This window comes from Cygnus olor, chromosome 20, assembly GCF_009769625.2.
Source record: "Cygnus olor isolate bCygOlo1 chromosome 20, bCygOlo1.pri.v2, whole genome shotgun sequence".
NCBI lineage: Eukaryota > Metazoa > Chordata > Aves > Anseriformes > Anatidae > Cygnus > Cygnus olor.
Window position 1 is genome coordinate 11,259,433 of NC_049188.1, and position 23,709 is coordinate 11,283,141.

General features: G+C 40.8%; 1 protein-coding gene across 7 annotated transcripts in view; it reads left to right on the plus strand.

The window, feature by feature from the left end:
• The window catches only part of SGSM2 (small G protein signaling modulator 2), a 51,185-nt gene that overhangs the window by 22,868 nt on the left and 4,608 nt on the right, over positions 1–23,709 (plus strand). For 3 of the 7 annotated variants that reach the window (XM_040532445.1, XM_040532448.1, XM_040532447.1), the window contains exons 4-21: positions 1,044–1,205; positions 4,228–4,295; positions 4,792–4,937; positions 5,948–6,082; positions 6,670–6,794; positions 8,204–8,271; positions 10,026–10,189; positions 10,750–10,879; positions 12,361–12,495; positions 15,943–16,093; positions 16,657–16,721; positions 17,175–17,320; positions 17,768–17,896; positions 19,743–19,925; positions 21,032–21,436; positions 22,266–22,390; positions 22,817–22,899; positions 23,371–23,480. In XM_040532445.1, the coding sequence (XP_040388379.1) occupies positions 1,044–1,205; positions 4,228–4,295; positions 4,792–4,937; positions 5,948–6,082; positions 6,670–6,794; positions 8,204–8,271; positions 10,026–10,189; positions 10,750–10,879; positions 12,361–12,495; positions 15,943–16,093; positions 16,657–16,721; positions 17,175–17,320; positions 17,768–17,896; positions 19,743–19,925; positions 21,032–21,436; positions 22,266–22,390; positions 22,817–22,899; positions 23,371–23,480 (2,530 nt within the window). Of the gene's footprint in view, positions 1–1,043; positions 1,206–4,227; positions 4,296–4,791; positions 4,938–5,947; positions 6,083–6,669; positions 6,795–8,203; positions 8,272–10,025; positions 10,190–10,749; positions 10,880–12,360; positions 12,496–15,942; positions 16,094–16,656; positions 16,722–17,174; positions 17,321–17,767; positions 17,897–19,742; positions 19,926–21,031; positions 21,437–22,265; positions 22,391–22,816; positions 22,900–23,370; positions 23,497–23,709 lie in introns of all 7 variants that reach the window. The other 4 variants (XR_005813959.1, XM_040532446.1, XM_040532450.1 and 1 more) reach the window with 4 other exon arrangements.

Genomic DNA, 23,709 nt, shown 5'->3' on the forward strand with positions numbered 1-23,709 from the left:
GCCTGTTGCAGTGCTGCCTTATGCTGTCAGAACAAGCAGGGGGCTTGGCTGCAAGCAAGCTCCCAGCTGGCTTTGGATGCTCATTTGCTTTAGTCCTGGTTTCTCAGTTTGATGTTGCTTATCTCTTAGTTGTCTTGTTGTCATTCTGTAGGTGGTAAGAGAGAGGATCTCACTGCCAAGACACTAGCACAGACTGTGCTGTAGCTAGCTATACATGGTGCTTTACAGAGAATAAAAAGACGGGCCTGTGCCCAAGGACTGCCTGACAATTGTGTGGCAGGAGCTCCCTGGAACAGCTCTGCCTGTGTTAATCTCAAATCCTACTCCGTGCTCATGGTCTCAGTGGGAATATCTCATGCTGAAGCAGCTTTCTGTCCTCGTGGGCTCATGGCTAGCTTGAGCTTGAAGGTACAAAAGAAAGCTGGGAGACAAAGAATCTTTTTTACCATCCTCCATGTAGCTTTCCCAAGTAAGTATGAAGCTTTATTTGATAAGAAGCAAATTTCTGTTCAAGTGCAACTTACTTTACATTATAGTTCGCATTTTGTTGTGTTTTCATTCTTTTGGGGCCTGTGGTCTGCAAGAGATTTGCTGCCTGCTCTTTTCAGCCTATCGTATGTGGAAGTTTTGGAGGAGCTCAAACGTTGGGCTTTTTCTAAAGCTTCAATAGCAAAAAGATATTTTTGTTAGGGACGACTGACATACCTAATACTGACCTGTTTGGGGGATTTTTTTAGAAATTATTTAGCATCTCTTCTTCAATTAGATAGTCCTTACAGACTTCTCAGATTGATAGCCCAGAACAGAAGCATCCTGAATCAGTAGTCAGAGCGATGACTTTCAGAAAATCCCTGATGAGGGACTGACTAAGACTCCACATCCCAGTAGTGGTGAGTGCTAACATAATATACACAGCTAGTATACAGGTATGCATTTGTCAGATACATGGTGTGTGTTCCAACAGCATTCTTTTCACTGGAAGGTTTCCAGTGAGGGGAAGAGATTCTGAATTCTGACAACTTTTACTTTATCTCCTTTTGCAGGAAAAGTCAGCCAAATGGACAGGAACCCCTCAAGAGGCAGGGATCAACCACTAGTAAAACACCTGTACTGACACCTCAGGCCATCAAACACATATGGGTTCGGACAGCATTGATTGAGAAAGTGCTTGACAAGATTGTGCAGTATATTGTTGATAACTGCAGGTAAGGAAAGAATCAGAAGCACAGAGGTTTGTTAGAGTGATGTGTTTAGGTGTCTTTTGATTTCATCAAAAGTCTTCTGCAAACTTCTTTGATACTGAATAGATCTGGTAAGGAGAAAACCAGTTACAAAGTCATTCAGTCATTTAGAAAAAAAACACTTGTTTTGAATCCTTGACAATGTTACAGACATACAAAAATGCTAACAGCCATACAGCTCTCCAGAAATCAGATAAAAAACTAACTTCCAATTTAGTAAAGGTGTTTTTTATTTTTTTTTTTAAAGTTGGCAAAATACTAAACAATGCTAGCAGAAAGAGTAATACATTCAGAAGTATGTGAAGCCCTGATCCTTTCCACTCACTAAGGCACCTTAGGCTTCAGTAGTTATTTAGGTGCCCAAATTCTAATGGGACCTAGACCTCAGTGACTTAGTGGAATATAAATGTATTCTAGTAGGTCAGGAATGCTTAATTCACTCACGTTTGTTTGAAAGTAACCCTTTGGAATTTTAGCATGTCAGGAAGAAGGGAAATGAGATTAGAACAGGGGGAGTTAATGATGTAAAACCTTAGAATTTTGCAAAAAGATTCTTTGAATCATATTTCCTTTTTCAAAAATTTGGGCTTTGTGTAAAGTGAAACTTCCCTTGCAAAACTAGAGAAGAGTATCAATGCTTTATGGATGTAATCCACAGGGACTCTTTAAGAGGAAAAGAGAAGTCCTCTATTCTGTCATTTCCTACTGTCCAGCATTAGCTTTGGTTTCCCAAGAGGTGGTTCTGAACTCCCCTTTGTGCCTTCCCATTCTCCCATAAGTGATTAAGAAGAATTATGGAGCACCCTGGGGACAATTTCCCATGAGAAGAGAAAGGTAGGAACCCTAAAGTTATATCTGGTCCCAGAAAAGTATATCTACCCAGTTTGCAATTACCATTGCAGTTTGTTCACAGTGCTGCTCTTGTAAGTCTTTCTGCACTAGGGGGACACATTCTTGGCTGTCCAGCGCCTAAGGGTCTGAACAAGGGAGAGAGCTAGGGCAGAGGAACTTACTCTCACAGTATTTTTTGTTTGCATTATTGTTTTCTTTGTCATCAGCTTTATTTTCATGATCTATTTGGCCATTAAAAAGAAAGAGAATGGAAGAAAGGTCTTTCTGCTGTTCAGAGAAAACCGTTCCTCTGAGAACAATTTCAAGAGCTGTGTGTAAAAGAAACTGAGAGGGTTGGCTGTGTCCCACAGACATAGTTAATGAAAGTATTTTGTATCCAGTGAGTCAGGATGTTTGCTGATACTTGGATACAAGAATTTTTTTACTTTTTATTCCACATAATTCACTTGATATGTGACAAGAGAATTAGGTCACAATTGTTTCATTGCCATGTATTGTAGGCGTTCCCTTACCAGCTTCTCCATTCATGCAGATGGGTTTAAGGCCATGTCCTTAATTGTAGGTGTCTGATTTTGAGAACCTCACTCACAGTGAATAAGGCTTGTTCTCATGCATTTTTGTGAAATAATTGCTTAAATACTACATGTTTCAAGTTCTTCAGCTTCTCTGTTCTTGAGGAAGAGATGATTTAGAGTTCGAGCCCCATCTAGTGGAAGAGACGGCAGATAATAACATTTTGAGATATTTGGGTGTTTAGATTTTTTGACTGTTTTTTTTGTCATCTTTGCCTGCTGTGATGGGAAGACTTTTGGGTCACTGCAAGAGCTACTATTTGTAGTAGTTCATTGTTTCTGACAGTGTTTCAAGAACATTCCTTACAGATGAACAAGATGTTTTAAGAATGCGTGGATCTCTCCGTCTCTGTGGAAAACTGGCAAAATTGCTTACAGAGAGTTGTTATTTGTCTCTGTATTGCATTAGTGTCTAAAGCCTCAAATCAAATATACTGGGTAAACATATTTAGCAAAAGGCAAGCTCCTGCCTCTCGAGCTCAGTGTCAAAAATAGATGAGGCAGAAGGAGCATACTGAGAGGAAGTGACTTGCCTGATATTATACAGCTGATGAGTGGCAGAATATGGATCAAAAGTAGGGATGGTGGTCATCTTATTAAATATAGAAGTCTGGAGGGTAGATTTATTGAACTGCTTGTTCTAGGCTCCCTTTATGCTCCACTGAGATCTAGTCAATGTTACTGATAGAGTTTGGGAAATGATCTACTACTAAAGGAAGTGTCTAAAATAGGCCAAGGTAATTTCTTCATAGCTTTCTTGCAATATATTTTAATACACTTTAAGAATAGGTAGAATCATAGTATCATCTAGATTGGAAAAGACCTTCAAGATCACCAAGTCCAGCCATTAACTTGACCTACAGAGTGCCGTCACTAAACTATGTCGCTTAGTGCCTCCATTTATGACGCACCATGTAGTAAAAGCCTTCTAACTACCTGCAAACCCAGCACAACATTTCTTCTTTGGAGATTAGTCCGTGAGCCAGTCAATCCCTAATAGAGCTTTCAGAGGAGATGCATGCATCAGTGATTTCTAGGTATTCCTAGCAACTGCTTTTCCTCTACCTGTCTAGCTCAGGAAATGTATGGGTTTTGGATCCCTTTGGTCCCATTTCTGGTGGTTTTGGTAGTCAATTTTCTTATTGCCCATTGTGTGAGAGAGTGTATTTGATAATCACAGCTAAATTCTGTTGCTGGAATTCCTTTTGCATTAGAACTGAAACTAAAACCAAGCTTGGAAAGCACTACAGATATACAGCCTAGATTCAATTTTTAGCCTTGATAAAGCTCTTAGAACTCTAAACTCTTAAATCTTCCCTTTTAGGTAGGTAATTTAATTGTCTGAATTCACACTTGAAATGAGCATTTGGCCTCAGTTTTTATTATGTTTTAAGTATGACCTGGTATATGACTGCCATTATCTATTTTGCTTTCTTTGGCTTACTTTTTGTTAAGCAATAATGTAATATTTTTAGTCAATGGACTAATACTACTGGGAGACATAAGAGCTTTTAAAAATAACAGCCAGTGTTTTTAACTGGGCTCTAATCTTTTATTCCTAGTAAATATTATGAAAAAGAAGCTTTACTGGCAGATCCTGTTTGTGGCCCAATACTTGCTTCTCTCCTAGGTAAGTTCTTGCAAAGTTATTTCTTATTATGCTAAAGAAAACAAACTGTTTCTTAAGCCATTTTATTTTATAACTGTTACAAAAGGTGATTTTTATCTCTAGCACATAGTTTGGCTAGCTGTAGTAGAGCAATAGAGGAGATGATGTTTTGTTGCCTCCAAGACCAGTGGAGACCAGTCCTATTAATTATCGGTTAGATCCGAGAATAGAAAGAAAATTGTATTCTTACAGCGTGCTTGCTAGCAGATTGGAATTGTTAATGCTGCTTCGGCAGGGTATTGTGTCCTACAGAAATATTTTTTACACAGCCCTAGATAATAGGATATGATATTATATGTACTGTCTATATTATGTGCTGATCCTGTAGGATCACTAAGTGATCATTAATATTCACCTGGCTTGAGAGGAAAATCATACTTTTGGTACTTGACCAGCAGGGTAAGACTACATGTGTGTGCAAACAGACTCAGTTTTCTTTCCTGGGCTGTTTTTTTAGTTGGACCATGTGCACTGGAGTACACCAAGCTAAAAACAGCTGATCACTACTGGACAGACCCTTCAGCAGATGAACTTGTTCAACGACACCGAATTCACGGAGTTCATGGTCGCCAAGACTCACCTTCAAAGCGCCCAGCGCTGGGAGTAGGTATTTACTATGCAGCTATTTCAGAGTTACAGGGCATCAGAAGAGGGGTGGCCAGCAGGGGAAGGAGGCGATTGTCCCTCTCTACTCTGCCCTTGTGAGGCCCCACCTGGAGTACTGCCTCCAGGTCTGGGGCCCCCAGCACAAAAAGGACATGGACCAGTTAGAGCGAGTCCAGAGGAGGGCTGCAAAGATGATCAGAGGGCTGGAGCACTTCTCCTATAAAGAAAGGCTGAGAGAGCTGGGAATGTTCAGCCTGGAGAAGAGAAGGCTCCAGGGAGACTTCACTGCAGCTTTTCAATACTTAAGGGGGGCTTATAAAAAAGATGGAGAGCAGTATTTTGCTCGGGCAGATAATGACAGGACAAGGGGGAATGGTCTTAAACTAAAAGAGAGGAGATTTATATTAGATGTCAGGAGGAAATTCTTCCCTCAGAGGGTGGTGAGGCATTGGAACAGATTGCCCAGAGAAGCTGTGGATGCCCCATCCCTGGAGGTGTTCAAGACCAGGTTGGACGAGGCCCTGAGCAACCTGATCTAGTCGGTGGCATCCCTGCCCATGGCAGGGGTGTTGGAACTAGATGATCTTCAAGGTCCCTTCCAAAGCAAGCCATTCTATGATTCTTTATGTTGACAATAAATACAACCCCAGAAGAATAAGAAGAACCTTTTTCTCTTCTGTAATGGAGCCTTTATCACAGGTTAAAAGTCCATTTGGACCCAAATATTCTGTCTGTTTAAAAAAAGTTTGAGATCCAGGGCCAAATTCTGTGGCTTTTGATGTGTGATTTCTTCAGGTAGTTCACAAGAAATTACGAGCTGCCTTGGCCTGGGGTGAGGAAGAGCCCAGATCGTTTCTCTGCAAGGTCTCTTGGCTCCAGAAGAAGTTGCATTCTACAGAGATTGGTCTGAATGGAACTGTGTTCCTGTTTTACTGGACTGTCATTACAGTCGTTCCCATGCTGCTTGATTTGCCTTGACTGTTTTTGTGTGTGTGTGTGCATGCTAGATCCGGAAACGGCATTCAAGTGGGAGCACATCAGAAGATCGCTTTGCTGCTTCAGCAAGAGAGTATGTAGAGTCTTTGCACCAGAATTCCCGAACACACCTCCTGTATGGGAAAAACAACGTCTTAGTCCAGCCAGTAAGTCCACTGATACTTCCAGAAACCTGTGTTATCTGGCCATCAGAGAAACAAAGTATATATAATGCAGTGATGCATAGGGTGGGCCAAATTTCCCATTTTTCTCTTGTATTTTTACATGTGATTGGGTATTATTCTTGTTACTGAATTTGTGAAACAGGCTTCGTCCTCATTGCCAAAAAGTTTTAAATATCTTAATGTAACATTGAGAACAAGGTTGATAGTTCTTACTTTCAGGATCTTCATGTCTCTGAGGAGGGTACTTCAGTGCTCCATCACTATGTCATGCTAAATCTTGTAAGCTGTATTAATGTAAAAATAGGTTTCTTGAACTGAAGACTTAAGTGCACGGATGATGGAGTTGTGCAGGACCTGGAAGTTGGAGTGTGATTAGGCCAGATAAAAATAGCCTGGCATGTTCTGACTGTGGCCAAACCTACTGGGCTGTGTGACAACCTACTGGGTGTGCAACATTGAGGGGGCTGGAATTAAGATCTCAGAATTGTGAAGGGGTGGATAAAGGAGAAGAAAAAAGCATGCATGCACTTGAATCACCTTCATTTTCTGTCTGTTGTTTCTGTGAACAGAAAGATGACTTGGAGGCAATTCCTGGGTATCTCTCCCTTCATCAGTCAGCAGATAGTTTGACATTAAAATGGACTCCAAATCAGCTGATGAATGGAACCCTCGGAGATTCGGAGCTGGAGAAAAGGTAGTCATTGCATTCAGGAAAAGATTGGAAGCATTCATGGTGCTTATTTCTCATATACTTGGTAATATGGCATAAGTGTAACAGAACTGATTTAATCTAAGGGCTTCTGAATAACTCAGAGGTTGAGGTGTCAGGCAGCTTGAGTTCTGTTCCTGTTTTGCCACAGATTAAATGACTTTCCAAATGTCCTGTAGTGCACTTTGTCTTAAAACAACAAAACAGGAAAGGAACGAATGTGTAGACAAGGCCCAGATGCAGGCCCACAAGGGAGTTCAAATACATAACTACTGGAATGAATTGGGACCCTGCAGGGGACCTCTGGATGATAGCATGGTAAAACTCAAAATTAAGTAACACACTAATCGTCTAACGAACTTTTCAAAACTCACTTAGGGTGGTTGTTTTTAAAAAAAAAAAAATAAAAAAATAAAAAAATTCCAGAGTGTTTATTCTAAAAAAGGCCCCTCTGGATTAGTGATACAGTAATATACATCACAAACAGGATGTTGCAAAGTATGAGTTGGATACAGGGCCTTTTCAAATGGAAAACAGAAGCCCACTTTTCCACATGTTCTGGAGAAGGGACTCAACACTACCTTCCGTCATTACAATACTAGTACCTCCCTTCAGAGGTTCATAAATCACTTGACAAGCATGGCTAATTTCAACCTCAAAAGAGAGACCTGTAATGTCATTCTCTTTCGTTAGATCAGTTACTCATTTAATGTGGCATTCTGCTTCAGTGGAAGAGCAGGTAAAGTCCTGAACCAGGCTAGTAGGTTTCCTCAGAGAATGCCTCCTTCAATCCCAGAACAGTGCTCTCTAATGCTTAATCCACCCTGGGATTTTTGTTTTTATTTTTTAACTTCATATATATATATGTACTTTTAATAGAGCGTTATTGAAGCCTTGGGTCCTTGCTTATAATGCTAAATCATTGAGGTTGTTCTCAGATGGGTTCAGAGCTGTTTCCAGTGTTTAATCTGTAAGCTTCAGCCCCAGTGGATTTACATGCTTCTGCTCAAAAATCCCGTGTGCAAGAAGACATACGTGAATCTGCCTGTTGTGAAACCCAGCTATAAGACCACCATGGAGTCTGTCATAGGCATTTTAATCTTAGCTGGAATATTGTTCTAACCTGGGGGGGTGGAGGTGGGGGTGGGAAGAGCGAGGAGAGGGGGAGAAGAGGGACGGAGTTTATGAAAAGGCTGGTGTCAGATGCAGCTTCTGTGGAGAACTAATTCCTTTGCCTTTTACTTGACTATTAATGCACCTTAATTGGACAGATTTAAAAAGCAGTTATTAACTTAGCAAAGTCTTTTTTTGGGGTGCTTGGAACCACAAGCACTCCTGAATGTAAAAAATAAATAAATAAATAAATTGTCCTGCACTTTTTCCTTCCCTATTAGTGTTTACTGGGACTACGCATTAATAGTGCCACTCTGCCAGATCGTCTGCATTCACTGCCATCAACAACGTAAGCATAAACCTTCTTCACGTGGGGGTACCCCCAAAGCCCCTGTCTGCCAGGTGAATTTTAATGCTGCTAATGCTGCTACCATTTCATATGGTGCCCGTTAGGGGGTTAATGCAAAAGAAGGCAGACCATTTTTCTTCTTCAGATGTCTTCACTGAAAGACCTGGTAAGAACTTCTTTGCCACGCAATGCTTCAGTTGTCACTTGCTTTCTATGTTGTTTTTTCCTGTGCGCTTTGTTTTTTCTGAGTCATCTGTGCAGAACAGTACTTCTGGAAACTGTTAGCAGCAGGTATTAAACACAGAAGCTTTGGTTCGCTAAGCATGGGCCTCAATCCATTGCCTTTACAAAAAAAAAAAAAAAAAAAAAAAGCAGGTCTGTCAGTGACATCATCAACCTGTAGAAATGGAGTGCGTCTGACCATCGAGTTCTGATGAGCCCGTTGTGCTCAGTGTAGAGAGAGGGATCTGAACAAGATGTATCCGACTGCTTTCCTTACCACAAGCCTTAAACCAAAATCACAGAGCAAAGACAATGAACATACAGAAATTTTATTTGCATTCAGATTGGAACTGCAGTTGGACTAACAGAACTGTCGAACTAAGTGCCTATTTGAAAAGACAGCTTATATATGTGCTGCTTTAAAATATGCAAGTGGAAGAGCCACTTGACTGATCACTTTCCCTCCGTGTTGTTAACACTTAGAACTAGTTATCCCATGCCAGCCCAGGCATATGGGGACGTGTTAAAACATACAGTCCTAGCTGGCAGAGGACAGCTGCAATGCTAGTGCAGGTTTATTTGCCTCACTTGGATCAGCTTTCCCAGAACACTTTGTGCCTGTCCAGGGTTGCACTGACTGGTCAGGTGCGTCACCACTCTGCTTTGTGGCAGTTTCTTAGAAAAAGGGGAATTGGATAACAGATGTGAAACGTGACAGCCTTTGTTGTTGTTCATTGAGAAGACTGTTTCAGCAACAGGTGCAGGTGTATACACAGCATGATTTTTGTTGTTTGCACAAGATGACAGACACTTGGCGGTCCTGCCACAGCACCTAGCTACCAGACTGGGACTTGTACAGCCACGTTATGGCACACATCCTGCTCTTGAGACATTTCCCATTTACCAGGGGGCTCTAGATGCCGTAGAGGAAGAAATACCAGAGGTGAAAGTTTCAAAAGCACTCTGGTGAGTTATGTTCTTCATTCAGTAAGTTTTAGAAAAGGAAAATGAAGAACCTGATTTACTTACATGCTTTTCAAAATTCTACTCAAGATTCATATCATTACACTTAAAAGAGTACCCAGAGCCCAAGGTGGGTTTTGTTATTTGTGCTAAATTTCTAGCAACAGTGAAGATAGATGAGAAGAATATTTACAACAGGAAATGTAACTTGCTAATTCTCACAAGAATAAAGCTTTTGGTTATATCCATGAGGCTAGTCTTCATTCTAAATTGTGTCCTTCGTAAATTACGCCACACATCAAACACTTAGTTTACTTATTCCTTTGTTATTTATTATATTAATGTTCAGAATCACTTTAAATATTTCTGCATGAGGCCTGTCATGGTTTGTTTGAATCCTGAGCTTCTTTAGGACTAAAGGACTGAGGTCACCCCTAGATTACGCTGTGACTTACAGAGGCTTATTTATCTACTTAGAGGTGGTCACAAATGAAACTTGCTTAGAAGGTAAGAGCAACAAATAGAGATTCCGATGTAACAGTGTGGACTCCCATTGTCCTCCTTTGCAGCAGAAAGCAGATGGACATTAGTCTTGGTGAGTCAGGATGGAACTCAGAGACCTCCACTGCACTTCCCCCAAGGAGGTCACCTCCTTGCATTTCTTTCCTGTCTGGAAAATGGTCTTCTGCCTCGTGGTCAGCTGGAACCACCACTTTGGTCCCAACAGGGCAAGGTACTGCCTTTTCTGATGAGCTGCTTGTAGTAGGGCTGATCTTACCATCTTTGCAACAGCAACTTGCCCCACAGAGTCTGGGCCATTATTATAAAGCAGCTGGAAATCAAAGTGGGAGGCAAAATAACTCCATTTAGTCCCGTTTCATTTATAAAGATTGTCCATAAAAATTGTGTATACCTTCATTGCTGCATTGAGCATTGCACTGGAATCTGCTGTTGTATCAACACGTGATGCATTAGTATCAGTCCCAAACAATAGGGACTGAGACTCCAAGAGTCTCTGGGATATACTTGCTGTCAGAGGCTTGCATTACTGAGGAAGCTGGTGTCCAGCTCCCATGGATTACAGGAAAAAGTTGTGTTTTAAATACACAGAAAAGTTGTGTATCTCTAAACCACCATCTATTTATGATTCTAGTGTTTTTTTCCCTCACCCCTTCCCAAAGCTGAAAGTTTTATTTTAGGACTTAATATGCCAAAGGTCCAAAGTACTTAGTTTGTTGTGCTCTGTTAGTATTTGGTAGCTGAATGAATGTATGGGATCATTACTTTCTCTAGGGTAAGGTATTTCCAAAGCTTCGAAAACGAAACAGCAACAAATCAGTGGACCTAGAAGAAATGCCAACTGAAGACACTTCTACAGACTATGTGTTCAGAATTATCTATCCAGGACACAAGCATGATAACAGTAAGTGCCTTTGTTCTGCTTTGTTTAAAAATAGACAAAAACAACCAAACAAACAAGAACAAAAACCAAACACAGCTAAGAAAATCTTGAAGTAATATCCTGGGAAATAACTGAAGGTAACAGACAAGCTGTTTGGGGGTGGAGGGAAGTGGAGCGGTGTTGGGGAAATCTACCACAAAGTTTCATTGGTTGATAATTGTGATCAACAGGTACAGCTTACTGTAGGTTTCCTTAACAAAGTGAAATTTCTTCATGGAAATGGAGTGGAGGTGGGAGATCTTACTTACATCTACTCTGTGTTTTGCAGAGGAAGTTTTCAAAATACTCCCCTGGGCTTGCAAACTGAGACCAAAACCAAAAAGATTGTTTTACTATCCAGGAGCAGTTTTGCTCCTTAAGTGGGGATATTTTTATTGGCCATGCTGCTTGCTCATAATGTTGCTATTAGGAAAAACAAACAAACAAAACATAAACTCAACTCTTAAAGTACCCCCAAGAACTCCCTGGGCTGAGTTTTCCTGGCTTGGAAGCAAGAACTTAACAATGGATAAATAAATGCCCTTCTGAGGAAACTAAATGAATTCCCAAGCACCAAACCACCTCATGTCATCAGTGAATACAAACTCCTTACATGCAAGAAAGCTTTTGAGCTAGTTCTCAAACAGCGCGTTCAGTTTTATTCCCCACAGCAAAGAAGCAAGAATTTCCCAGTAAAAAATAAGACCCTAAAGTTTACAGGGAATTTGGATCTATTGTTTGTATTGGGACTGCAGCTGAGAAAGCAGAAATCTCAATTGTGACCCCTTCGTACCCCAGGGGACTGAACCGCAGTAGTGGTTATGCTTTATTAGGGCCTCTGAATTTGCACAGGTAAGTTCATGCACCCGCACACCAGCAAAAGCATGTTCTCCCTTTGCGTGAATCAAAGGGACTGCAGATTCTGTGGGCACAATCAGCACAGACCTGTTTGTTGAGTGCAAGGCAGAGAGAGCTGGCTCCTGCCTCAGGTTTCCTTAGAGGTAGGCCCGTACCTTGCACGTTTGCAGTGCCAGGCAGAGCTGAGGAGCAGACTGTGTGCTGCCCAGATGCATCTGACATGGGTATCAGAGTGGAAAGGAGGCCACAGTATTGATTTGGCATGGTGAAGGAGGTGAGCTAGTTGGAGCCTTGAATTCCCATGGAGTTTTGCTAAGGAGCATACTCACCTACTGCAGGCTGGCATTGGGACCTTCCTCCACTGCCATGATCTGTGTGTTCTCGGGGAACAGCCTATGCACGATCAGAAGCTGGCCTGTGTTTGGTGGAGCATGCTTTTCTTTGTAAGAACCTCATTTTTCATGCCCACTCACACAGGAGCTTGTGCCCTCGGAAAGAGGGCAGGATTCAAATCCTTTGTCTTTGCTGAACATGTCCTTTTGAGCTTTCCCGCAGAATCAAGTTCTCTCTTCTTATGCTCCTCTTTCACTATTTTCTTTGAGCAGTAACTATTAACTACCACCACTTAGCTGCCAGCCGCTCTGCCTCTGTTGACGATGACGAGGAGGAGGAAGATAAGCTACACGCAATGCTATCAATGATCTGCTCTCGGAACCTCACAGCTCCTAATAGGATGAAAGGTTTTTATCCTCCTCCCCCTGTGTCCCAGAGCTCTATTGCAGCTCGTTCCACTGATGCATACAACAGTGTTGGCATTATTACAGGGCAAAACATTTCACTCACACCATGAGACCTGGAGGTTAAGTTGACCGTGGAGAGGCTGGGAATATGCTTACAACCTATGGGAAGGGGGAACAGCAGCATCTTCCATCTCCTTTGAGCATCTGTGCTGCTAAACAAACAAATCTTTCCTTCCAGAGGCCTCCTGCCCCACCTTCATAAAAACTGAATACTAGAGCATGTTCTCACAAGAGAGAGAGGGAGTATAACAGGTCTTTGTTTTCTCCCACCATGTATTACTCATGTACAGCATAACAGACTGTGGAGGGCAGCCTTATATAGGAGATCAGAGGTGCACTGTTACAGCAGTAACAGTATGGTTTGTGCTGGGCAGAGTCAGAAATGGAGAGTGCCTGTGTAGACAGAACAGGGAGAACAGAAGTGCAGTGAGTTTGAGCCCCAGTGGTGGTACAAATATGCGTGCTCCTACCTACACTCTGGATAACTCTGTAAGGTAGCAGAAGAGTGCAGAGAAGATTGGGATCAAAGCCTTTTTGTGGTCAGGTGCTTTCATTCCATCTCTTGCTAGATTTGTAGGCTAGGTGATCAGTTGCAAGACTCTCTACCCTCCCAAAATGTGTCATCTTGTTCTTTTCCTAATGCCATTCATAACAGATGTATAAAGTTAGTATTTTCAAAAAGTATAGGTATTACCAAGCATTCAGGATGTAGTAGGATAGTTCTGGAGACTTGAAAAGTCCTTACTTCCTCAAAGGAGGAAGCTGAATGGTGTACAAAATCCATTCCCAAGGCCAAATGTCTCCTGCACAGCTAGAATTCTAAAGCTTGCAGTTGTTCAAAGGACAGACAGATGTCATCCCAGCCTGTCCACTAGTTCATGTGAAATCTCTCACTCCTCTAGGCTTAGCGGTTACTGAACAGCTTCAATACCACCAGACCTTTGGCCTTGATACCTCTTGAAGGCACATGCCAACTCTGGCATGCTCCTGTTATAATCTAAACAACAGCCTCTGTCTCTTGCTGATAACTGGAGTTTATCAGCAAGAATGGAAGCTTCTCTGTTATCAGGCTGTAAAGTAGCTGTCAAAAGCTGAGCAACCGCAGAGGATGTTGGAAGGAGAGCAGCAGCTTGCAAGTTTGATTCTTGTCTATATTTTTCATTCGTTGTATTAGCATGAACATGTTTCTTCTGGTGTTTCTGCTCCCTCAGAAAAACACAATATATCTTGAGTCGAGATAAGACACTCACCCCTTTAAATAGCAGAGTCGTGAGTTTAGTTCTAGAAGGATGATTGCCCTGGTCTGATGGAACCACCTGCAGGAAAGTGCAATTGCCTGCATCTATACAGTGCCTAAGATTTGTTTAGATAGGATATGAACGTTTATTCAGAGAGATTCTCCTGGTAGGTTGCCCTCACACACATCCCAAGGTAGTAACACCTAAAACTGATAAAGCCCAGCCCAAGTTAATAGAGATTTCATAGAATGTATGGATGGGAAGAAACTCTGGTATACATCGTTACCCTTGAAGGAAGGTGCTGTTTCAGAATGTCACTCTGTGTCTTAACTGATCACTTCTGGATATGGGTGATAACAGAAAGGAAGGAGGTCTAACGCTGACAAATGCACATGTTAAGAAGCTAATGCTGTGATCAAAAACATAAGAAACACAATTTAGTCTTTAGTCAGGTGATGGTAATTTTAAATTATGCTACTAGAATGGCTGTCAGGTAATTTTTTTTTTACTTTTTTTTGATCTTTGTATAATGGTATAGCTAGGATTAATGGTAATGGTATAGCTAGGGTTATGTCTGCTATTTGAGTAGTGATTCTTGCTGAACTAGATTGGATTTGCTGTTGTCTGTCAAGCAACATCCCTTTTAAATAATGACAACACTGTTGTAGCAGGTTTGCTAGCCATTTGCTTTTACATTTTGCAACATGCTCAACTTTTGCATGTAGCTGAAGTTACAGATGATACTACAATTAAATAAAAGATGCTGTTCACTCTAATTCTTCACTAATTCAGGTACCTTTCATCTGAATATTTAGGTTCTGTGGGGTTCTTTCCTTCTTTCTCTAAAAACGTATATATATATATATTATAACTGAAAAACCCACTTTTCTTGTCTGTAGAGGGGAGGCAAAAAATAATGATCTAAAAATGTTTGCCCAATGGTTTTTATTTGAACCAAATGAGAAGCTGCAATAAATACTGGGTCATTCAGCTCCTTCCTTGAAGAATTAAGGTGAAGAGCATTTTTTCATCACACTTTGTTTTGTGAAGTGAAATACACATGACTGCTTCCGCATGAGCCTGTGCTTTTTCTGTTAACAAATGTTTCTACTCCACTCCTTCCTCACCTATGCCCACTTTCTAATAGGCACTACTAAAATGCTTTACGCTACCTTGATTTAAAATGCATGAGATGGTTTGGAATTGCCCCTACCACCACCCAATAAATGTACGTTTTAAAAGCACGGCCCAGGGGACTGGATTTTGCTTACAAATGTTAATTCACTGGCATATAGTATTATGGCATTTGCCTTAATTTTAATCATGGGTGAGCTGAAAGGCCAGTTATTTATTATAAAAACAAAAAACCCACAAGCTCAAAGGCCAGCTGGAAAAGTTAAAGAGACGAAGCCAAGCTTTTAAAGGCAACTGGTGATTTTTGGTGTTGCCTTAATGAAGCTGGTTAAAAAAAAAGCAATTAGATTTTGGTGAGCAAGGATAACTCTAGAAGCTGCACTGTACTGTTGGATCACATTTTCCTGCAGAGAATCCTACTTTACAAACATAATGTTGATGTTAGTAGGACTTGAACTATCCCATGCTAAATAATTTAGGATCTAGTGTAAGTAGGGGGAAAGAAGCATCTTCTAAAAATGACTGAACCAATTTTTATTTCTTTTATGCTCAAATTTCCACTCTAGCTGGACTAGCAGTTACATGGCTGATTCCAGGAACTGCAAAATGAAATTCTAAGACCTGAATTAAAAAGGTCAGCTTAGATTATCTCTTCTAGCTTTAAATAATATCATAACATTGCACAATAACCAGTTTTAGTTGTTTCTACAGCACCCTTTTCTCTGTTCTCTTGAAATATGGGCTGGGATGTGCATGGGCAAGAAAGGGGGAAATGGTGAAGGGATTTCACTCAGGTGAATGTGCACAGCATGCTTCGGGTTTAGGTTACGGTGAGAGCAGTATTTCTGAGGTTAACTAAGACAGTGCTCTCCCCTTTTTGCAATCAAGGTTCAAAGCCTGCTGAGAAGTAAAGCATGAAGCCATCAGGATGCACAGAAGGAAGAAAGGGAAAGAAGAAAAAAATTTGATGGCCTGCTGTTTTTGTTTTTGTTTTTTTGTTTTTTATTTTCCCTAGACACGAGTGAAATGATAGAGATGCAAGGTTTTGGGGCAAACTTGCTTTCATGGCAGCTGGAGCATTGTAGCCACGGCTCCTCATGTGTCTCCTGTTCAACGGGCAGCTCTCCCTATGACATACCCAGCTGCTGCAACTGCATCCACGATAGGTAAGCAAGTTGTGCAGACAGCTTAGGTGGGAAAATTTGTGCCACAGTTGAAAGCAAGGGTATTTTATTGGTTGCAGCACCAGAGACAAAGAATAGCAATTTTCAAATAGCTTCTAACATGAAAAGATGGAGTTTTATAGCAAGGCACTTAGTTTATTAAAACTAGCCTATTAAACTAATCTCAAGTCACATTTTGATAGAAAATTTGCAGTTAGTTTTTATGTTTGTTAGTTTAGTTTAGTGCAATTCAGCTCTGGAAGCATGTTATTTAACAAGTAATTAACAATTATAATGAAGGACAACAACTCATCTAATTTGACAAGGACCTTTACAATGCACCTGAAGCAGTTGTAGCTAAGTGCACCAGATTAATCTGCTTTGGGCCAAAATGCTGGTGGGAAAATGCTTTTAAAAGTATAATTTCTGATTACTGTTGTCCCTTAGGTAAATAAATCTTGATGCAGAGAAAGAATTGCTATGTGTAGATCATAGGGATCAGCATAAAGTTCACGATGATTTCTGTCCCTGTGACCTATCATGTTCCCGATAATGTGTCTCCACAGAACTCCATTAAAGATGCTGTGTGAAAGCATGAAGAGGCAGATAGTTTCCAGAGCCTTTTATGGATGTAAGTGAAGCTTCTTAGATCCAGCCCTTGTGGTATCTGTATGCTTACCTAAAAAACATGTAATACTTGCTTTAGAAAGTAGTCTAAAACCAAATTTATCGTTGCAAGTCAGATCAACTCAGGGCACTAGTGTGGTTGTGACCCAAGTATCACAGCTTCGTAATTCTGTTATTTGTAGGTTTTAATACAGCTCTGGGAAAACTGATGCATAGTGAAGACAGAACAGTAATTTTACACTGAAATGCAGTAGTCTGCTTGGGTTTTACTTGTCTGTGTAAAATGGACTTAATCTTTGGCTCTGTTGCAGTTCCTCATTTTTGTATAGTACAAGTGTGAGGTTACTTTGTATAGGATTATTAGTGGCAAGTTTAAAATATCACAACTTGATCTTGAAAAAGGCTGCTGATATTGTATAGGTTGCTCGTTTATGTTTACCTCCTTCCCCAATCACAGGGCTTGCCTACTGCCGCCATTTGTCAACAGTGCGAACACATCTGTCTGCCCTAGTGAACCACACAATTATCCCACCTGACAAGCCATCCAGTGCTGCAGGAGGTCTGACTAAAGAGGTTTGGAGCAAGTATCAGAAGGACAGAAAAGTAAGTAACAGAATACCTCTATGATCATTAAACTAACTCCCGTACGCTGCTGTGGTGAGCATGGTATCCCTTAGAATTGTCCGCAGGAAGTATTAAAGCTTTCTGGTCTTACCAGGGTGACTTCTCTTTCTAGTGAAAGACAGTTGATCCTTACACTTCTTTATCTTTTGCTTCTTTGATGATGGCAAAGATGTCAATGAACATCAAAGCAACTGATCTCATGATGACTCTGATCTATTAAAAATTAGATTATTTTCATGGGAGACATGACAACTTTTATTTGATTGGATTTGAACTAGGGCACTAAAGGCATGCATCAAGTTGCAAAATCTGCTTACTGCCTTGGGTGCATTTCACTGTCTTGTACTTTGAATAAGTGTATATGAGCATGCCTGAGGAAAATAAAGATGTATTACCTTCAATACCTCTTTCTCACAACTACTGCAGAATTACAAGGAACTGGAATTGCTAAGAAGAGTTTATTATGGTGGGGTACAGCATGAGATTCGAAAGGAAGTCTGGCCATTCTTGTTAGGTCACTACAAATTCGGCATGGCCAAAAAGGAAATGGACCAGGTAAGTACAACTTCCTGGGGATTTGAATTACACTTGCAGAGTAGGCTTTGTTTTTCAAATAGCAAGCGTTAGTCTTTATTACTTTATTAAGGAGAATATTATCCTGAGAGCTATTGAAAAACAGCTGAAAGACAACACAGTCACTGGTCACAGCCAACACGGGTTCACGAGGAGAAAATCCTGTTTAATTAATTTAATTTCCTTTTATGAAAAGATTACTCACCTAGTTGACCAAGGGAAGCCAGTAGACGTAATCTTTTGGGATTTCAGCAAAGGTTTGCTTTGTTTTTAAACTCATGCCACCAAAAGATACTGAATATGGGAGCTTCCTTGCATAGATTGCATTTTGCTGACTCTGTTCTCCACAGTTATATGACCCATGAGATTGATGATCCATGTGTAGGAATAGAAGGTATGCCTGGAACCGGAAAAAGAACCCAGATACTTAGTTCTTAGATCAGGAAATCTGGAGTTGCAACTCATGGATTCTAGCCCCCACTTCAAAGAGCACCTGTATTTATACAGCTACAACATCAGAGATTTGGCAAGAAGAGAGGACTACTTGAGTCAATTCGTAAAATAAGGATTTCAGCAAATTCAGAAAAAAAAACATGTTGCACAGTATAAAAGAATTGATCTGCAGAATATAAGCTCCTATAGCCAGTTCTTTTCCCTGAGTTTGTACCATAGAAACACAAGGGTACTTGAAACCTTATCTGGAAATCCTATGAGCTAACTCAACATCATCAGTAAGTAACAGTAATAACTGACTCCTAAAAGAAATGTGCTGTAGGACTCTAAATAAAGCTTACCATTGAATCTAACAGTCTATTAAATGAAAAAGATGGGAACAGTCATAACATCAGCACGTATGGGAAACTTCTCCTGTCCTTAACTGAAGTCATCACGGGTAATTTATCATCATTGCCTTCTGGTGATATTTTTGCAGTCATCCATCAACATCTGGGGGACTTCGAAACATAGCTGTCCTCCAGCCTTCCACTAACTGTTGTATTTTGTGATTTATGACTCCGCAGCTATCTCAAGTGACAAATAGCCTGCAGCTCTTAGCATGAATGCTCTGGTAGCAACTCCAGCCAGGAGAGTCCAGAGCCTGGAGCCAACTCACAATTGTGGCTTCTCTTCAGCTCCTGACAAGTGACAGAGTAGTGAAATTACTACATGTCCCTTAACGGCTCGGGGTTCTGTGTCCATCTTTCAATGGAGGAAGCCAGAAATGGCAAAAATCTGTTTTATTACTATGGGAACCAGAGTGGTTGGATCTGGCCATGTGCAGTATACTAGGCTATGTGAGCTGGGATTTCTACTATTCAAGACTCTGTTCCAGCATCTAATTCTATATAGGCTGATGTCAATAAACCTGTGTCCTGGAATTCATTGCAAGAGCTGTGTTAGAGATGGAATAGAGAAGGAGTTGGGAAGGAAGTATAATGAAATTAAGATTCATCCAGCTATTGCTCCATCAGATTGCATCTGACAACTGTGTGAGGTTTCACAGTCAGTGACATCTGTGGTTCTTTCCTGAACAGCATCAAGGCACTGTTGATAGCATATACAGATATCTATATGAATCTTTTCTGGCATCTACAGTGATAGGTTATTCCCTGCAGTAAATACCTAATTGGCCCTTCCTGTGCAACATCTTACTGTTCCAGTCATTGCATTTTACAGCGATTTGTGCTCTAGCAAGGGGACTTCAGGAGCCTTCAGGCTTTTGATTTGATACATTACATTTGCTTTAGTTCTTCCCTTCTGGTTTCCATTCATTTTTAATGCTGTCTTTCAAGGAGAACCGGCATTTTAGTATCTATCTGTCTGTCTGCAGGTGGATGAAGACATTGCTCTCCGGTATCAGAAGGTCATGGCTGAGTGGAAGGCCTGTGAGGTTATTGTAAAGCAGCGAGAGAAAGAATCACATTCTGCCACATTGGCAAAGTTTTCGTCAGGTAGCAGCATTGACAGCCACGTCCAGCGACTGATACACAGGGACTCCACCATCAGCAATGATGTAAGTACTCCCTTCCCTCTCACTCAACTGATGCAGGCAGTGCAGGAGGCTTAGCGTTGGCACGGGTACAGCACAAGGAAGCAGAGATTTAGGTTACCAGTAGACACAGCTCTATCAGTCTGGAGCTACTTAAATCCTGTATGGAAATTGAAGCTGTAGCCCTTCCACGATACAGCCAAGAGCCGGTCTATATTTTGGGTAGTCTATAGCTGTTCTGAGCAGGACCTGCCTAAAGACTTTAAGGTTCACCTCATTCTCTCGGTAAGTGGAATAGCTTCCTAAGTCTATTTATAGGTCCTTCACTCAAATCCAGCATAGGAGCAAGAGATCACTACTATTAAAGCGTATTTTTGATTCCGTCCTGTCCCTGATTGAGAGGTTGTGTGTAATTTTATTTTGGGAGAGGGGATCTTTGTCAATCTAAGTTAAGGTGCTAAGCAGTAGAAAGGCAGATTGAATTAACATCTTGGTAAATTGAATAACCAATAAAAGGGTTTCTTGATTATAGTCACAATTGGATAGGAGAGCAGGTGTTTGTGTTACAAAAGTGTCTGTGTTCGTTACTTATGCAGACTTCAGTTAGCTAACTAACGGCAGGTAAGAATACAACTTGCAGTAGTTCGAAAAAGTTTTTAGCAAGAGAAGAGGTAAAGTGGTTGCACTGTTAAAAGAATCTGAAGGCCAGTCTTGACTTCAAGCAACAGTATCTGAACTGAATTGTCTGAAGCCAGAGGTAGGTTAGTCCCCTTCAAAGATAACTTTAAAAGAGCAGGTGCTTTTAGAGTTGGTGTTGCAGGTAGGGAAGCTTCACTGTTTTCCAAAGTATTTCTAATTGACGATTGTGAAAGAGGAAGACATCATCATAGGAGACAGATATAAGATCATAAATTGGTATTATTTTTAGAGAGTTTCAATATAAAGACTGAGCAATTCTCAACTGTTTGCTTGCAGGGAAACTCCATTAATCAGTGATCTTGTTCACTGCAGCAATGTAGTTATTTGTCTCTTGTGGTTGGAGGTTGGTTTGCTACATTAATGTTTCCTGCTTCTCTGTTCTCCCCTGCTTTATCTGAATCTTTTTTTAACCCCTCCTTGACCACCCCAAGGTCTTTATATCTGTAGATGAAGCGGATTCAGCAGAACAAGACTCAAAAGGTCAAGATGACCCTACTTTCACTGTGGTGTCTGTCGACACACCAGCAGCAGTAGCTGCCGTAGAGCAACAGTCTGTAGAGTTTGACTCCCCCGACTCTGGGCTGCCATCCTCACGGAACTACTCTGTGGCCTCAGGCATCCTGTCCAGTATTGATGATGGGCAGAGTGTCTCCTTTGAAGATGGGGCTGAAGAAGAAACTAGTACTGACTTGGAAAAGACTGATCCAGATGTACCACATGTGCAGAAAGCCAAGTCAGTTGTACTGCAGTCTCAGGATTCTGTATCAGAAGAGCAGCTGTGTTCCCAGGTGGATTATTTAATGGATGTTGCTTCTGTCTGTGCTGCATCCTACACAGTAGGTCACAACTTATTTATCATAATCTTTTTCTGGCAAAGACTTGTACTGGATTTCAGATAGGATTTAGTGAGAGACAATCCCAAACTAGAACTACAGGTAGTGGGAGGATAATTGAGGATCTTTGCATCCAAATCATTTCATCTGGATTTTGAGATAGATTATAAGACAGCAATAAAATTTTGAGTCTTTTTACAGTGAAAATAACGTGGTAAAGATCTAGTAGCTAAAAATTTTAAGAGAGGCTAGGACACCAATTGTAAGATTTCAGTGTCATTTAATTCAAGCTGAAATCCCCATTTAATCAAATTGAACCACAACCTAAATGAAGATCCAAGACTTCACCATGTCTATTAGTGTTGCTGTTAACAGATGGAGTTTTTGCTTCCATTTCTCTGTTGGAGTTGCTCATCTGGACATAACCCTTTGTAAAGAAGACAGGCTTGGAACATTTGTCAGAGAAACTGTGCACCATTTACTTGGGATTTTTGACAGTAATTGAGTAGTTCAGTGCTCTTGTGAGTCCAAAGCATAATTTTACTATTTCTGGTTTGTTGATTCTTAGACTCAGTCTGCACCTGGGAATGCTCTAACTCAGTCTGTACCCACTACTGATGGATATTGTCTTGTTAGTGCCACCTAAGGTAGTCATAAGATTGACACCAACTCTGAGCTGTGGAGAGAGGAAAAAAGATATGAGCTCTGTTTACAGCTACATGCTCCTTGCTGATGATATCTATCTAAACTAAATGTCTGCCTAAAAATGATTTAGCAGCCTGCCTCTCTTTTTGACTGAACAGCAGATCTAGCTTAAGCTTTTCTCTTCTAGATAGAATTATTGGACACTGTTGCCTTAAATTTGCACAGAATTGATAAAGATGTCCAGAGATGTGATCGGAATTACTGGTATTTTACTGCTGATAATCTGGAGAAACTCCGTAATGTCATGTGCAGGTAATACAGCTTGTAAACTGAATCACTTCTCACATAACTGTCATAAACCATAAAGTATAATAATATGAAAATAATAATTGTACAAAAACAAACTCAATAATGAACTTAAAAGAAGGAATGGTAGTCCATAGTATGGAAGGTTAGAAAGTACAGATATGATAGGTGGTCCACGTTTGGAATGTGGACTTGAGAGAGTCTCTTTTTACCTCAAGAAACAGACTCCGTTGTTCACCTTGAACTGTTCTCTTAATGTACTATTAGCTTTGGTTTCCTCCATGTGAGGATAATATATTTTTGCTGTAATGGGGTGCTATGAATGGCAATTAATAATTGTGAGGTGCCCAGATACAGTGTTGCAGGACATCTACTAGGTAGACAAGAGGATTATTTAATCCTATTATCTCTTGTGCTTTCTTCTTTGTGCAGTTATGTTTGGGAGCACCTAGAAGTTGGTTATGTTCAAGGCATGTGTGACCTCCTGGCTCCTTTGATGGTTATACTTGACAACGGTAGGAAGGGTTTTCTTTTGGAACATGTTGGTATCTTTAGGGAGTTCTCTATAAATGCTGTTTTAGAAGAACTTGTATGCATTAATCAAGGTTAGCTCACTAGGAAAAACAAACTTGCAGCTCTTGATCCATACTTTCTCTAAATGTGGCTGTTGAAATGACCAGCATTAGTATCTCAGATTCCCTGTCTACTGACCAACTCCAGATTAAATTTTACTACATTTTCAAAGCAGCTGTGTTCCTGCAGTTGCTGATGCTGAAAACTCAACCTCAAGCTGTGTTGTTTTGAAACATAATTAAAATGGTCCAGAGTAAGGTACTGTCTTTTGTTTCACCTTAATACTGATGATGGGGATAGGGAACAGCAAAGGGGAAAACCCTCTTTTTTTTTTCTTTGCCCTGCTGTACGTTACTTTAGTTCAAGGACATCAGAAGACTTGGAACAGTAAGTGTTCTGCATTATACCTGCAGATCAGCTGGCTTACAGCTGCTTCAGCCACTTGATGAAGAGGATGAGCCAGAACTTCCCCAATGGAGGTGCTATGGACACACACTTTGCCAACATGCGGTCCCTAATCCAAGTGAGTCTTCCTGAATCTTATTTGAAAGAAGATGAAATTGTTTCAGAGGCTCAGGACTAACTTGAAGGGCAAGGATTCCAGTGTCTGGGGTTCCTAGCCATCTGGTACTTCAGAGCTGTGGAGGATATTTATGCAGCCCCAGAATGATTTCCTGCTTTTTAGGGAACAATATTTGCTGTCACAATAGACTATGCGTTAGGGCAGGTCAGCTCATATTAAGTTGACAAAA